Here is a 17,966-nt window from a genome sequence, read left to right as displayed (position 1 = left end):
AGGAGTATTTTTTTTTCCTTAAAGAAGCATTTAATTGAATATATATTTAAATAAACATTTCATCTAAATAATCAAGGGCCCTAGTTTTTTGTTGTTGTTTTTTTTTAATTTTTTTATTGTTAGTTTCAGGTGTACAGAACAATGCAATAGTTACCCTTTTCACCCTCACAAAGTAACAACCCCCCTCCCCCCATCCACTGCCCTCCCACCCCCGATATCATGCTTATCTATTACAATTCCATTGAATCCGTTCCCGCACTCTACTCCGTGTCCCGAGGTTATATGTATATATAATTATAGTTGACATACAGTATTATTCAACATCAGTTTCAGAAATACAATGCGGTGGTCAGGCCTCTACATCAACTATGAAGTGGACTCCCCAAAAGGGCATTGGTCCATCTGGCCCCCTAAGAAATGCTTACAACGTTATTGATTGTATTCCTCGGACTGTCTCCTTCATCCCCACCCCCTCCCATCTAACAACCCTCTGTTCTTCCTCTGTGTCTCTGAGACTATCTCCATCCACTTCCCCCATCCATTCAGTTCCTTAGAATCCACGTATAAGTGAGATCATATGATATTTGTCTTTCTCTGACTGACTTATTTCACTTAGCATAATGTTCTCTAGTTCCATCCATATATTTCCTTCTTCTTTATAGCTGAATAATACTCCATTGTGTAAATGTACCAAAGTTTCTTAATCCAGTCATCTACCGATGGGCATTTTGGTTGTTTCCAAGTCTTAGCTATTGTGAATAACGCCGCAATGAACATAGGGGTGCATATATTTTTTTGGATTAATGTCTTGGGATTTTTTGGATAAATACCTAAGAGTGGGATTGCTGGGTCGTAAGGTAGTTCCATTTTCAGATTTTTGAGGTGCCTCCATACTGATTTACATAATGGCTGCACCAGCCTGCAGTCCCACCAGCAGTGCACCAGGGTTCCCTTTTCCCCACAGCCTCGCCAGCATTTGTTGTTTGTTGATTTATTGATGATAGCCATTCTGACCGGGGTGAGGTGGTATCTCATTGTGGTTTTAATTTGCATTTCCCTAATGCTAAGTGATGTTGAACATTTTTTCATATAAGGCAGGAGTATTTTAGTAGCCTTTTCAGATAGTTTTGAACATTCTTCTTTGATACTAAAGTTAAACTTTACATGAGATACCTTCTTAAAGGTTATTTACTGTGAATCTGAAATCATAGCAATGAACTGTTCGTACTCTATTCCATTAAAATCCACTGGTTTATCTTGTGCTTTGAATGGACCTTTTACCCGTGAATTATTCTGTAACATCATGAATTGATCACTTGGAAAATATTGGTTTATTGAGTTGTGCAGATCTTCTAAATACTGACACATTTCATTATACAATATTAAAAAATCACATTTGTTAATGTGACAACTAATCTCATCAGAAAAGCCTTTCATTATTGGTAGGCTGTCAAGCTCATGGTGGTGAGTACAAGTTCTCCACAATTTTAACTTTTGCTTGAAAGCTTGAATTTTGTCATTGGAAGCAGATACTATCAGTTGTGTTCTTTGATGTGACCGGCACACTTCATTCATTCTTCTAGAAAATGTCTGCCAAATACGCAAGTCTGAATCACCGTAGTTTGTCTGTCATTCATTCATTCAAGTAAATGGTGTTCTATGACAAAAGCACCAATAGTTCACTCTGTAACTCAAACAATCACACAAATGATTTTCCTTGAGACTAGCATCATAATTTGGTATGCAGCAAGACTGCTTTATGCATACTTCCCATTTCATCACACAGAATATTAAAAAGCTATATATTCAAGAGTCAAGGTATACTAAAATTAATGTTTCCCTGCTTCCTCAACTATATTCTTAAGAAAAACTGGCTCTTAATAACAGAAAACCTTTGAGTGTCTGGTGATGAAAAATGCTATGATTACTAGCACAGTTTTGTGTGGAGGTGTCAGCAGTTTACCCACCATTGCCTTTTCATCATTAGTGCAAATGTCAATGCAGTGAAAAAGGCAAAAATATTATAATAGAATTATTATGAAAATAGTTATGGCCTTGCTGACCTCTGAAAGAGTCTTAGGGTCCCCTGGGGGCTCCAGGGAACCTCACTTTGAGAACTGCTGGTCTAGTGGATGTTGTCCCAGTGAAAGAGGGTGCTGGACAGTGTAGACTGATCGTGTGTTCCCCTCGCCTGTTCCAGACTTTACTTTCTTGGGCAATTTGGGAAAACACCAAGGGCTGCAGGGACCTTGCTTAGGTTCTGTGTTTAGGCTGGAGTAGGTGGTGAGCGGTTTCTGAAGCCACACACATGAAGTTCTCTGATGCTCCCTCCAGAGAACTGAAGGGGCTTGAGTGATTCAGGGGCACTTCAAGGCCTTTGGCAGATTCCGGGAGACTTAGCAACTCCAGATAACATCTTCACTTCACTTCCTGCTGCTTCTTCCTCTCCTATCTCCTAGTGTCCAAAGGAGATCAACACCCCTTTCAGAATCTGGAACCATCCTGCAGACCAGATTTATACTAGACTGAAGGCTAGCCAAGCTAGAAGTAGGCCCCTAGAACTGACAAGAGACTCCAAATAGGCCCAGGGTAACAGAGCAGCGCGCTCTCTGGAGGTTGGTTATTGGGCCCTGTCAGAACCCTGGAGCTGAAAGTCCCAGGAATATACTTGCACGTTGCCATCCCCAAAACAATAGAGCAAAAATTCAAATTAGAATTGTATGACTAAATATGGGAAAGTGCTATTACAAAACATTTATATTGTATAGAAGGCACAGTTCTTTCTCAGGGCCACAGGATTTGGTCCATGAGCAACATGAGATATCCTATTTAAATACACCAGCACACCAAGTGCAGTACAAACACAGGGCATTTTAACACCGCCTACAGTGTTTAAAGCCAAACATCAAATTTATAGCCACAGAAAAAATGAACATAGAGGCTTACCAGAAATGGGGGAATCTGTACCACCTATTAATAGATTTGTTAATAGACTGCAAAGTGAATGCGACAGATTATATTGGGGGTAAGAAGAAAAGGGGGAAGAAAGGTGGCAGGGGGAGGCCAAGGAAAAGGAGTTGTTAGAAGAACAGGGCCAAACAGGTTCTGAGCACAGAGCAGCAGAGAACACTTGATTTGGGCAACAGACAGGTGCCCTAGAGTGAGCATGCTGCACTGTGCCTGTGGCAGGCAGGAAAACGCAGCTCAGGCCAGCGGCAAGGGCTCCATCTGGGACCGGCTCTGCTGTCGGCCAGGCAGCCTTGGGCGGCCTCTCTGAACCTGTTTCCTCCTCTGTCTGATTAAATGAGATACCACATATCAAGTACCTGGTCATTGTTGACATTTAATAAATGATGCTTGTTTCATGGTATGACATGAAAGTTAGCTTCCTTGCTGTCTTGTCTTGATAACCCACTTTTCTCATCTGCTTTGGAATAAAAAACAAACCAAAGCACAGCAACTACATCAAAATGTCAGCTCTCAGGTGATGTAGCTGGAGTGTGCTCCATTGAGGCACTGCTTTAGATTATACTATGTCTTCACATTTTGGGGGCCAACATTAAAATATGTTCCTTAACCATAAGCACTGGGCTCCATGCTAAGGGGTGTAACAGGTGGATGCTCTGGTGGCCTAGACAGCAGTTGACGTTGATGGACACACAATTATGTGACCCAAGAGAGGCGCTAAGAAGGAAAGACTCCTAGGAAGCGATAATTGTCCCCAGTCATGCAAATGTGTCACTTTGGAAGTGTGCTCCTATTGGGTTTGCCTAAAGAAAGGCACACAAGGACAGCAGTAGCTAGGAGGTGGGTCCTAGGGGTCAAGTGAGACAGACCCTAAAAGCAGGATAAGAGGTGGACCTACCCAGAGGGAGGAAGGAAGATGAGAAGAGCCATCCGAGAGGAAAACATGCCACCGTTGGCAGGGAGAATCGATTAGACCCGGTGGGCACTGTAGGGCCCTGAAAAAGATATGCATTTGAGGGCGTGGGTCAACGTTTGAGTGGCAGCAGGATCCTGGCCCATCAGGAAAGCTGAGCTTTGGTCCTAGTCTTGTCAGCGTCACCCCGTGACCTTGGGCCAGTTGTGGAATCTTTCTGGATCTCAGGTCTCACTTTGGTGGAATCTATATGATAAGAACATCTGTCTTACCTCCCTCACCGGGTTGTTTGATCTGTTGTATAAAATAATAGAAGAGCTAGGATGATGAGAATAATTGCTCTTTACCACCTCCCCATCATCTCTCGGGGAAGCGAGGCAGAAAAGAAAGGCGGAAAGAAAATAAGAAAAAAGAGAGGCCAGGACAAGACTTGAGAAGGCAGGTTAGAAGGCAAGAGGAAAATGTGAAAGCAAAAGCCATGGCAGCCTGGGCTGGAGGCCAGGGAGGCCCCCTTACCACACCCTGAGAGGCAGATAAACGGGTCATTTAGGATCCCACCCAATTCAGATTAGTCAATCAGACTAAAATGATGTGAAGCCAAGTGTCCTGAGTCACAGCACTAACCTGAGGCATCTGTAAATGAGGAAACTGAAAATAAGATGGGACCTAGCTACATAAAGTAAGGGGGACCAAAAAAAAAAATCGCAACAACCCTTACGGTGTTTTGAAAATGTGAAGAGCTGTTCTGTGTCATTTTCTAGGCTCTCAGATTGAGAGAGTTGTCAGTTCTTTGGGATCTCTTCCCTAAGTAGGGGTTGGGGACAGTAGAATGGGTTTTCTTTCTTGCCTAACCTGGCCTTGTGTGTGACTCTGAAGCCAAAGTCAATTCTTCTCCAAGAGGGCCTTGGTCTCCTTTTTGCGATTAGGTGTGACTGTTGCTAAATCATTCACTTTCCCATTTCTCAGGCTGTCCTACTCAGAGTTCCAAGAGCAGATAGGTGTGTGCTGCCCACACGGGCTCTGGACTCTAGCAATCTCCATGTGTAGTTTCTGTAAAACCAAGCGGGCGATCCCTGGGCACCCTCTCTTTATTTTGTTAACCCTGGTGGTACCAGGAGGCACCTGACACTCTGGGTATGCTAATAATTCGGTGCCAGCAAGTTTCTGTTATCCTCCAGTTGTAATTGTTAACTTGAATGGAATGCAAAACTTCTGGTTTGGAACAGAGTTGGTTTTTAACTGTGAATTTACTTGAGGGATAGGGAAAATGGGGAGTACATTTTGTTTATTGTGGGAGACTTTTTTGGGAAAGCTTTTTTTGAATTGCACTTGCTCTGATACATAGAAATATATGGTAAATGTACAATTACTACCGTGTCTGCAGACTCACTGATGAACTCTACCCTTTATTAACTCTTGCCTTTGACACTTTTTCAGTTTAGCAAGCCAAGACTTGCTGGGGGATTAGGACAATGAGCTTATCATAAGGCTGCTTTAAGGAAAATACAAAACACACACACACAATTCTAATGCTTCTAGTGTCAAGATTTACTTCTTCAAGCTCTTCCTGATTGCCCACCCCCACCCCTCCAAAGTTTGGGATTTTTTTTTTTTCTCCCTAAGGGGAAGTGTGGAAATAGAGCCCGCCTATTCATTTGCATTATTGTACATCACACACTATCTTTGCAACCATTATATTGTGTTCTTTCAATGGTGTTTGCTCTGAGGGTGGGACACAAGGCTGTTTAGTGTCTTGTAAAACATTTACCAAAAGCACTGAGCCATGGTTTTGAAGGGCATTCCGTTGCCAGAGTGTGGGAGGAGAGAGCGAGCCGTGGAAAGAGAGCTCCAGGTGTTTGCCAGGTACTTGTTTCATACTTTAGTATTTAGAAATGTTTAAAATTTTACATTACATACGGGTCCCCTTCTGCTGAAAGGGTGGGGGTGGTGAAGGAAGGGAAGGGGCCAACGTAATTTCCTTGTAAACCGTATTTTTCAGTGGCTCAGAGTCCCCGGATAATTATAATCTTTGGCTTCAGTCAAATGTTGTTTTCAGTTTTACTGGAGGGGACATACGTTTTGTGGAGAGTAAGGTAAAATCTACCTGTGCTTGAGGTTTTCCAGTGTTGTGAATTGGACGTTAGCATTTGCTTTAGCAAAGAATTCAGGACCAGGTGTGGTGTTTCGAGGAGGCGACGTGTAACCTTGTGATTTGCACTTCATTATGCCCCGTGACTCATTCCATTAAAAGCTTTTGCTAAATGCTGGCTCCGGTTTCATGAAAATACTTTTAAACTGCACCCCCACCCCCACCATTCTGTTAAATTTCGACTAGATAAATTAAAGGTCAGCTTGAAAGACTGCTTCATATCCTCAAATCTGTGTTTTTAGAACAGTCAGTCACTAGGAATGACTTTATACGCTGGTTATAGATAGCTTTGGAGAAACTAATGACTAAATACTTCTTGGGAATATTAAATATTTATATTCTAGCTTGTTTGGCTGCAAAAAATATGAGCATATATTATAAAGCGAGAGCCTTAGTCAAATGTGCACATGTAATGAATTGTAGTAATGATATCCTAGACCATGCTATTAGTGACTAAAACCCAAACAGCAAATAGAAAAATCTAGAGAAAGAATAACTCCGAAAGATTTCTGTAACAGTCAGTTCTTGGGGACAGGAACTGCAGTATAATATATGCAGCATAACAAACATGGGATCTTTGGCCTTTTTACTGTGTCTTAGGGCAGGAGACGTAAGTATGAAGACAGCACTAAAGTTTAAGAGCCATTGATTATGAAAGAATGTGATTTTGGTACATTTTTGCCCAGTGACACTGGCAGTAAGAAGCTGACAGTTTTTCTTCTGACAAGTTCCCTCATTGCAAAATGGCTGGAAGAAATTATTGTTTTAAAATTAGAGGAAACTTCCTTCATGGGAAAAACTTCACTGTGGCTTTGTGTATTTAAGCAAATAGGACTAAACCTACCAAACTCTGAGGTCAAAAGACATCAGTGTAGCTGGGAGACAGCAGATTCAATTCCTTGCATATGAGTATCAGAAAAATGAGTTTATTTCGCTGCACTGACTGCTGAAAGTTTATGTCACTTTCAGCAAGTTAATTAACTTTTTCCTACCTCTAAGATTTCGAAACAGGTAAGAAGATTTGTTCTCTACTTGTCTGCCCCACAGATGCACTCAGATTGCTTAAGAGTATCTGTCAAACTTTTGACATGCTGTGATACCACATAAATCCAAAATATAGACCCAGGCCAGTGAAGGAGCTCATGCCTTAATTCCACTGTCTCTAAAGGAGATGGATGCTGGTTTAAGTTTGAAATTTTATCAAAGGAACAGAAAGACTCTGGAAAAAAAGTCTAAAAGTAAACCATTTCCAGATACTTTTATTCCTCCTTTCCCTTTATTTTACTGGAAAATCCTTATTCAGTGCCATTACTTTGTTTAGCTTTTTCATATTTCAGATCTCAAAGATCTATTATATGGAATTGTAAGAAACTGAGATTACCAAAAGCTGCATGTGTACCTCTTGTGAGGGGTTCTTACAGTTACATGATAGTTTGTTGATGGATCAACTTGTACACATATCAAATTAAGCCTTGAGTCACTTGGCCCATATCTCTGGCATTTAAAACTTTGGTGCTATTACATATGATATGATAATAATGCTCCTATATCAGACTGGTTTTATAAGGCATATAGTTGAGTCAAGGCTGTCTACAAAGGTTATAGTCATCGGTTCCTTCTGTCCTTTAGACTGCAAGTTCTCGATTTGTAATGTGTCATGAAGGTGAACTCACTGGGGACAATAATGGGCCCCAAATTAGGTGGTGATTTGCAACATGCAATAACACACAAGGAGTCAGGGCAGTTTGGCTTAGACAGAGCTGTCACACAGAGGCATAGATGGGCTGAGAGCCTTTCAAGGTGATTTTGGTGGCTGTGCCAGAAAAGTCACATTCATGTGAGCTTGGGGTCAGAACTGTGCAGGCAAAATGGAGGAACCATGATAAAAACTTGGGCTATTTTTGGCAGGTTTTGTTTTGGTAGGATGAAATAAAAACTGAATATATATGGGTTAGCTGAGCAATGTCTAAAAATCCTTCACTTGTCTAGTAGCCTAAAGTCTTAAGAAAGGCAAAAAACAGTGCTTGCAGCAGCCAAAATTAATGCCATTAAGTCCATCAGGGTGCCTATTGACTTTTGGTTTAGACATCTTTCTATAAAATTCCTGGTTTCTCAGTGCACAATAAATCAGAACCCTTGTTTGTTGGCTAAAATAATCATTCATTCATGCACGATTCATTCATTCAATAAATACTTAGGTCTGACTCTGGGCTGGGTTCTCATCTCTCAGTTCTTGAATGTCACTTCTTCAATGTGATCTTCCCAAACACCCTAAATTAGGTCCAGTACTTCCATCTTTAAGATAGTCATCACACTTGTTTTATACTTGCCGCCTCTGCTAAAATGTAAGTTCCCTAAGGTCATGGATCATGAGTGTCTCATTCGTCACTATATCCACAGTGCTTAACGCATACTAGGCATTCAAAATATATGTGCCAAGTAAGTGAATAAATGAATGAAAGAAAGCAAATGAGAAGGACCGGATGGTTAGAGGCAGGCATGCAACAGTGAAAAATAGCCCCAGATAACAGGGAAGAGGCAAAAACTACTGTCATCCAGTATACAAGTAATGGCCCCGGAAGCCTTCACTCCATGTCAGCCCAGCTTGACTATGTAAGTTTCTAAGGATAACCTTGGTTCGACAAGAAGAATGCGTTCAACAGCATCTGTTTAAAGTAATAATGAGGACTACAAATCATTTCATAAGGATTTTCATCTAAGAAAGTAATAGTTCTCTTACTTAAATGGTTAAACTCAATTATTTGGAAAATTTATATATGAGAAAGTCTTTATTCCTACAATTATGAGGTAACAATGAATACATTTCTCACTCATGTAAATGTGAAAAGAGACTGGAAGTTTCCATGTCATAAGATTAAATCAAATAAGTACTTTGAAAAAAAACTATTTTAAACATTGTTGAGATATAAAGGCAGTAAAATGCACAACTCTTGAGCATACAGCTTGATGAATTTTCTGTAACCATCACTCAGATCAAGGTACAGAACATTTTCAGTGTCCCAGAAGGCTCCCTGTGGTTCCCCTGCCTGTTACACACACACACACACACACACACACACACACACACACACACACACACACACTCTCACACACACACACACACACTCTCACACAGACACACACACACACACACACACACACACACACACACATACATATGCACGTGCATTCACCCCAGCTGACCACTATTCTGACTCCCATTATCATAGATTAGCTTTGTCCATTCTTGAACTTCATAAAAATGGAATCATTCAGTCTGTGCTCTTTTGTATCTGGCTTCTTTCACTCAACATTATGTCTCAGACAGTCATCCACAGTGTTTCATGTAGCTGTAATTTATTCTTTCTCTGCTGCATAGTATTTCTTTGTAAGAACAGACCACAATTTAATAAACTTGGGAAATTAAAAACATGACTGTATGAGCTGAAAATCATTCCCTGTGTATACCAGCTCTTTCAGGTTAAATGATCTCATCAAGGGTGGGATGGAAATGTTATCACCTGAAAGGGTGGAAGGAGAGGAATCTGTTTCTGGGAGTATATTTGCTCAGTGCTCCACATGGGCTGTTTATTTACTGGAACCATTCCCCATGGAGGCAACTGCCACTGTTTTGCAGAGGAGGAAACTGAGCCTAAGAAAAGATTCATGACTTCACAGCTGGGCTGAACTAAACACACAAGTTGTTAGTTATCACAGAGGGCAATCCGGTCCTGGCAGAGATGATGCCAGATGGCTGTTGAGGCTGTGCCACCTCATTAACGAAGCCTCGGCTTTTATACAGTCGTGTAGACTTGTATATCTCCTGCCGGAAAGCCGGCCAGTGACCTGACATTTCTTAGGTCATTTCACTCTCTTTCCCTTCAAAGTTTGTTTTGTTCTGAAAAGAAGGCTCTCTTGTATATTTTTTATTCTCATCTTTCTTTATAAATATAGTTTTTTGCTTATGAATAATTTATTTTCAGATGCACACGGTGTATTCTAAAATTTGTATTTAGCAACTCTTGAGGTTTTTCTTTTTAAAGATCAGGTTTTAATGTCTATGTGTAAAGAAATATTCAATCCCCATAAAAAAGGTACGTGAATTTTAAGTCAGAATCGCTGAGAAATTTTCTGGAAGGTGAAGGTCACGTCTTTCAAAGTGGAGTTTGAAGTGCTTTAAATTCTAACTCACACAGGCTCCACATGCTGACCCAGTGGGTGTCAAAGTCTCTGTCTCAACTGAACATCTTACAAATGAACGAAGTTTCTAAGTTTCCTTTTCATTACTATTATACCTTCCTCGATTTTCCATCCTACAAATACATGCATTCACGGATATCCCATTCTTACTTCAAAAGTTACCAGAGACTTTTCATTATGTCCTTCATTTGGAATAACAAAAAGGAGCATATACCCTTTAGATTTTTTTCTAGTTGGAAATGAAAGAAGTTATGTTATTAACTGAAAATGAAAGAAGTTATTAACTTGGCATTAATATCATAAGGCACATCAGTGTGGTCAGTTCATCATTTCCACGAGGCTGGAGATAAGCTGGTTAGCCCACCCTTTGACCAGTGGAAGACAAGAAAATACCCAGACAGCGTCTCAGTCAAATATTTCGAGTCACTTATGGGAAGAGCAAGAGATAACCCAGATTCTTTGCTTCAAAGTTTTATTATTGTTACAATTAGTAGAAAGCCCTTTTTATATGGGGCCCTTGAAAGCATTCAATATTTGATTTGATTCTTTTTAACTTTATGGACAACATAGGAACAATACCTTGGTATTTGAATACTTTTAAAAACACTTTCTCAAGTAATTTTTATGATCACTTTTTTTTTAAATTCTAAGGTGTTAAATACACCCATTTTGCATATGAGAAGGCTGAAACACAGAAGCTTTCTCCATATGGCACTTACTTTCTCCACAATTTACCAATCTCTCACTGTTACTGTTAGGATTAATTGAGATAATGTGCAGTATTGAAAGTATCTGGCATATCATGGGCATCCAATAGATCTTAGTTTACCTTCCGCTTGAACAGGATTCCCTGGAAGGAAGTTTGCACATGTAAACGGAAATGGACTCTTAATAGTGAATTCAAAAGATTGAACACTGTCATGTGTGACTTTTTTGTCTTTAAAGATTGTGAAACCTCCACATTTAAATTAGCCATTGTTGAAGTAAGTGCCATCTCTGTGTCAATCACAAATGCATACTTGGACTCTAAGTAGAAACAAAGGCTTTCATTCTGCTTTTCTAGTAAAATGGCTTCTTATTGCAAAGCCATACAAAATGCCTACTCTTTCATTTTTTAATAAAAAATATTAGAGTAGTTCATGTGTGCAGTCCCTGCTGTTGTTTAATAATAGATATTTCATCAGTGGATTTGTAACAGCTATATACCATGTCAGAGGGGTGGTAGATTGGGAGGGGGGGGGTTATCACTTTGTGAGGGGTGTAAATGTCTAACTATTACATTGTTTTGTACACCTGAAACGAATTAAAAAAAAAAGAAAAGAAAAATAATAGATATGTCAGAGAAAGTAAGATCATATAATGAAGGTGTAAAGCATATAGGCTTCTACACACATGCAAATATCCCATTTATAATGTGATAAAGGCTTTATTTGCCACATACAATGATAGGTAAGTATTTTAACTGGAATTTTAAATTGAAATAGAATTCCACAAGAAAAAAACTATCAGGCCCTGAGGGAGTGGTGTGCGTGGAAAGAACACTCTACTAGTAATCAAGGAATTGATCCAATCCCGGGCCTTCCTCTTAACTAGTTCTGTGGCTTAGAGAAACTTCTTCATGTTTTCAGCTGTTATCTCATCTGTAGTACCCCCACATATGTTGCTCAGGAGTATTCTTTTGTTTGTACAATGAAAAGTTTTGTTTTTAATTCTAGGAAATAACATTGATTTGGATATTGTATTGTTGTAATACAGAAAAATTAAGTATCAAAAGATCCCGGTTTATGAAGTTTATAGTCCAACCCCTCTTTATCTTTGCAATAAGAAAAATTAAGGAAATCTTGTTCTTATTCTGAAAAGTAAAAAACAACAAACAACCTGTTTCATTTTTATAATTTGCCTTCGGAAGTTGAAAGTCCTTGGTCCTCCTTAAGCACATCTTTGGTAAAGAACCTACTATTTGCATCTATCTCGCAAATGGCTACATAAAAATTGTGATGAAAATAAGGAATTTGAGTGGAATGTGAACAAATTAAGTTAACGGTGATAATTTTTGATGGGGAGAAGTTTTTCAACTCAAAGAAGAAATCCAGTATTCTGTTAATTCATTATTCTATTAACTAAGATCCTATCATAGAATCTGATAGGGAAAACAAGAGAAAAAAGTAGAAAGAAACAGCCTAATTCACAAAAGAGCAATATTGATGTATAACATAAGGAAGAATATTAACATCACAAACTACCTGCAAATTAAAACAACAGTGAGGTTTACCATTTTGCCGCCATGAAACAGTCCAGTTTACTCATACATGTCTGGTGGCCACACAGGTTGGTATGACCTAGCAGGAAAATAGTTTGGAAATATAGATCAAGAACCTTAGAAATGCTTAACCCAATCATCACACTAATGGGTTCTGTTAGAAAGAAATAATGCAACATAGAGGAACACCTCTGGAGAATCGGAACACCCAAAGCCTCACCCATGATGAGAGGGTTTACAATTTTCTATTTAAGTATCTGTATTTCCATTTCATCTCCTCTTTCTTCCCTATGGTCTTTAATAAGAAATCATCTACCTAAGAGAGAGAGAGAGAGAGAGAGAGAGAGAGAGAGAGAGAGAGAGAGAGAGAGAATGAATCTGTATTCCTCCCTTTTCCCCCTTTTTTTGTTTTCCATAGCCAGCATAGATTTCTTATATCATCAAAGGAAGCATATAAAAATGTTATTTCTAAAAATAATTACTGAAATTCAAAATCTCCTGCCAGCAAATCTACAAGATAATGACAGTAAACAATGTCCAAGGTGAAGGGCAGCAGGAAGCAATGACCATGGGGGGTTTATTGACCTTCCCATTATATGCTGCTAATGGGACTTTTCAAGCTCTTGGATCCGGAGCTTTTTCAGAATGTCCAGAGCAGGCATTACATGTGCCCATGGCTCCCCTTCCATTCCCCCCTCCCCAAAGGCAAGTTTGTAATTCATCTGTCCTGAGGAATCCTCCCAATTCCTGTCACCTACTGCTGGCTATCAGCACCACCAGAAATCTCTCTGGGCCTTCCCTCTGTCCAGCCTTCTCCTACTTTGAGACCACCTTGCAGGGAGGATTCCCCTGCCCAGTTCAGATTCGTCATACTTCTATTACATTTATTCTGCCCTCTCAGCTTTAGGTTCCGATTTTAAGTCTTAGTAGTTCTTGTTTCAAAAACAAGGAGGGAAAGAAGAAGGAAGATACAAATGTCAGATTTTAGTCACCGGTCTGTCTGTTCAAGCTAAACAAATTCAGCTGTTATCAATTGCTGTATCATTGAACACTGACTGATTGAACACATGCAGTCATTAACCTCTCTCCCCGACCCTCTTCCTCCTCTCCACCAGAAAGATGGGGAAAATACCACCTTAGCTGGGGAACACATTTCTCAACAACACTCAGGGAGTCTAGTCCACTTCCTCCTTCATGCTTGACTTCCCCTCAATTCAGACCGGGCTCAATTCATCGAATGAGGTTATTGACTCCTTCTTCTGAACAGAGCAACAAAGACACATCAAACAAATATGCCGTGGGAAATATGTCAACATGGTTACACTACAACAAGTAATTTGTCCAACTTGGCATCCCCACCCAAGAAGCTAGTCAGGCAAACCTGCTTCAAACTTATATCAAAAACAGTTACAAAATGCCCAAACTTGATCTTGATGTATATTCATTCTGATGAGCTGAATGGCCAAAATCAGAGGAGCGGGGGGGGGGGGGGGTTGCTAAAGACCATGTTAATGTTTAAGGTGACCTGGATGGAAACTTGAACTGGGGGAAGCAGGAAATGGGTGGAAGAGTANGGGGGGGGGGGGGGGGGGTTGCTAAAGACCATGTTAATGTTTAAGGTGACCTGGATGGAAACTTGAACTGGGGGAAGCAGGAAATGGGTGGAAGAGTATGTGTGTGTGCTGGGCTTGTGGTGGAGGTGTGGATGTGGTTGGTGGAGGTGGTTTTGTGGGTACCTGATATTGGTGTCAAGAGGGGAATTCTGCCTCTGGAAAGGAAGAGCTAAAAGACTGAAAACACATCACTTGAGCTACTGAGTTTCATTTGACTGTCATCCGAGCCTTTATTAAATCTTGGAAACGGTAACCAGAATTTTTAATAATGCATTAAATACAAAGTGCATTGATTATATTAGCTCCTTGGACTACACCAGAGTCGATGCATTTCTAAGACTTACTGATCTAACTCTGCCCCAAATCTCTGGCTCTTCCGTCCAGGAGCTACCCTATGAATATAGCTAAACCTGTGCTGTCCAATATGGTAGCCGCGAGCCACATGCAATGCACTCACTCTTTCAGTGTATTTAATTAAAATGAAGTGAAGTAAATCATTTAGTTCATTGTTTGCACTAAGCACATTTTAAATGCTCAGTTGCACTTGCTTAGTGGATCCTGTATCGGATAGTGCAGATATAAAATGCTTCCCTCCATCACAGAAAATTCTGTTAGCACTGATCTAGATGCTTGTTTTCAGGATCTGACAGTATGAAATATGAGCTGTGCATCCCTCAACCCTCTGAGGTTAGAAAGCAGCAGAACCTAGATCTGTTTTACATATCATCCTTCTTTCCGCTTGCCACATCTTTTTTTGTCATACTACCTTCATTATAATCTTTATCTTCATGTTTTTACATTAGATGCGACCTCAAGTTGCAATGATCACGTTCAAGTTTAGATTGTGCTCAAATTAAGACTGAAGATGTTTCCCTGTGTTCATTTCATTCCTCATGATAAATGAAACCATCAGCTGATCTTGGATGCATATTTCCTACACTATGGCATCATTCCCTCCTCCCTCATTTGTTTATAATTTTTAAAGCAAATCAAAGATATTTTTATTTCTAGTGTTTTAACATGCATCCTTAAAAATATGAAGATATTTTTATGGAACCACATTGTTATGATCATACTTAACAAAATTAACAGTAATGCCTTGTTATCATCTAATACCCCATTCATATACATTTTCCCCAGTTGTCTTAATAATTTCTTTTTACAGTTAATTTCCTCACTAAAGCTCTGAACAAGGCCCCTAGAGAATGCTTGTTTTATGTCTCTTTTTCATCAGCATTTTTTTATTATTATAATTTCAAACATATAGCAAATTTGAATTTTGCAGTGGACACTCACATATCCCAAACCTAGATTAACATTTATTTTGCTATACTTGCTTTATCGTATATCTGCCCACCAATCCATTTCTTTATCCACGAATTCATCATATTTTTTTTGATGCCCTTCAAAACAAATTGCTGAACATTGGGACACTTCCCCTGAAACACTTCATTTACTAAAGTTTAGTATTTGTTTATAGTTTTTTTTTAGCTGAGCCATCCTGCCACCTGTTGGCAGCTCAGCAGCAGCTCAGCTTGGGCCGTGAATCGAACCGGTGACCCTGTTACTCAGAGCTTGCACTCTTGAGCGAGCTCTTAACCAACTGAGCCTCTCGGCTGGCCCTGTTTATAGTTTTTGAAAGATAAAATTTCCATTTAATGAAATGCACAAATCTTAGGTGTACATTTACTGAGCTTTAACAAAGGCATACAGTTTGTAAGTCAAACCCCCATCATGATAAAGAACATTGCAGTCACCTCCAGAAAGTTATTTTCATGCCCCCTCCAAGTCAGCCCTAACCCTACACATTCCCTTCTCAATCAACCATCAATGTGAAATTTTTCCCACCATATATTAGCTTTTCCTGTTTTAGAATTTCATATCAATGGAATTCACTCAGTATGTACTTTTCTATGGAAGGCTCCTTTTACTCACAATGACGTTTTATGATAATGAGCTAGTGAGCCATGATGTTGCATGTATCAGTAACTTATTTCCTTCTGTTACTGAGCAGTATTCCATTGTCTGACTGTATCACAGTTTGTTGATCCATTCTTGTATTGATAGATGACTAAGATGTTTCAGGTTTTAGGCTATGATAAATAACACTGCTATAAACATTCTTGTATAAGAATTTGTGAACATGTTTTTATTTCTCTTAGATCAATACCTAGGAATACAGACACATTTTTAAAATAAAGTTTTTAACTAGAATATTAACATACAGCATAATTAATTATTAATCTTCATTATTATGATGTTTTTAAAACTTCACCTAACTGGAACAACTCACTTGCACATGAAAACAGCGTTTCAGCAATAAATTGGAGCCTTAAAGAGACTTGGTCCTAAAGACATTAGTAGGCTAAAAGGAAATAACTATTCCAGTGCCCCTTGAGTTGTTAGTTGATTTGGCGTCAAATCAAAAAATGAATTTTACGTGAACTTTGGATTGGGAGAAAGGAAATCTGACCTTTAGTCCCAGCCTTACCACTAACTAGTAGCTTTGTTACCTTGTGAAATAATCCAGTCACCACCAGGAAATGAGGAGCTGAGGTGTATGACCTCTGAGGTGTGGTTCAGTCATCAACCATTTCTCGAGTTTGTGCTAAGTTGTGAGAACACAGATGGGAATATGACATATCTTTTGGTCTTCAAGGTGTTTACAGTGTAGGAATGCTAGATGATGTTCTCCAGCTATAAAGTGTCTGGTATATTGCTGATTCATTATGTACCTCCTGTTGGGCAAAGCACAATATAGTCAATGAATGGATGGATGGAATCAAGAACATTATATCTGTGGGCACTGATGTGTCTAGAACCAGCTGTAATGTAAACACAATATGCTATCTACTATAATAAAGATTTAGTGTGCTTGGGGAACAGTGATGGGAAATGATTAAATAAGATGTGATTCTGAAGTTATAACTGCTTCCTCATAGAGTTTTTAGGGAGAAAAGTCTAAATTAACAGTGAAGTCTCATTTCTTATTTTAATTGAGGTAAAATTGATATGCAACATATTATTTTCAATACAACATGCTAATTTGATCTTTGTATAACATTACAAAGTGATCACCACAATAAATCTTTACCATCTGTCACTGTATAATTGACCTCCTTCATTCATTTCATCCATTCCCCAATCCCTTCTGATAACACCAATCTGTTCTCTGTATCTGAGTTTTGTTTGGTTTTGTTTTTTAGATTCCACATATAAGTGAAATCATGGTATTTGTATTTCTCTGTCTGACTTATCTCACTTAGCATAATACCTTCTAGGTCCATCCATGTTGTCGCAAATGGCAAGATTTCCTTCTTTTTGTGGCTGAGTAGTATTCCACATCTTCATCCTTTTGTCTATTGATGGACACCTAGGTTGCTTCCATATTTTGACTATTGTGAATAATGATGCATTGAACATAGGGGTACATATGTCTTTTTAAATTAGTGTTTTCATTTTCTTTGGATAAATACCCAGGAATGGAATTGCTGGATCATATGGTAGTTTCATTTTTAATTTTTTAAGGAACCTCCATACTGTTTTCCATAGTAGCTGCACCAATATGCATTCACACCAATAGTGTATAAGGGTTCTTTTTCTCCACATCCTCTCCAACACTTGTTATTTCTTGTCTTGTTGATAATAGCTGTTCTAACAAGTGTGAGGTGACATCTCATTGTGGTTTTGATTTGTATTTGCCTGATAATTAGTGATGTTGAACATTGTATGTACCTGTTGGCCATCTGTATGTCTTTGGAAAAATGTCTGTTTAGATCCTCTGTCCTTTTCTAAATCAGATTGTTTGTTTGTTTGCTATAGAGTTTTTTATTTTTTTGGATATCAACACCTTAGTAAATATAT

General features: G+C 39.1%; 1 protein-coding gene across 14 annotated transcripts in view; it reads left to right on the top strand.

The window, feature by feature from the left end:
• RBM47 (RNA binding motif protein 47) overlaps positions 1–17,966 on the top strand; it is a 156,026-nt gene that overhangs the window by 71,522 nt on the left and 66,538 nt on the right. Inside the window, exon 1 of one of the 14 annotated variants that reach the window (XM_019640872.1) lies at positions 5,592–5,743. The exons of 11 other annotated variants lie outside the window; for them this stretch is intronic. In XM_019640872.1, coding sequence (XP_019496417.1) covers positions 5,664–5,743 — 80 coding nt within the window. In that variant the 5' untranslated portion in view covers positions 5,592–5,663. Of the gene's footprint in view, positions 1–5,591; positions 5,744–17,966 lie in introns of those variants that run through there. 2 more of the 14 variants (XM_019640871.1, XM_019640885.1) reach the window with 2 other exon arrangements.

This window comes from Hipposideros armiger, unplaced genomic scaffold (genome assembly GCF_001890085.2).
Source record: "Hipposideros armiger isolate ML-2016 unplaced genomic scaffold, ASM189008v1 scaffold_53, whole genome shotgun sequence".
NCBI classification, from domain to species: domain Eukaryota; kingdom Metazoa; phylum Chordata; class Mammalia; order Chiroptera; family Hipposideridae; genus Hipposideros; species Hipposideros armiger.
The sequence above is the reverse complement of the archived record's forward strand: the minus strand, read 5'-3'. Positions and strand labels throughout refer to the sequence as shown.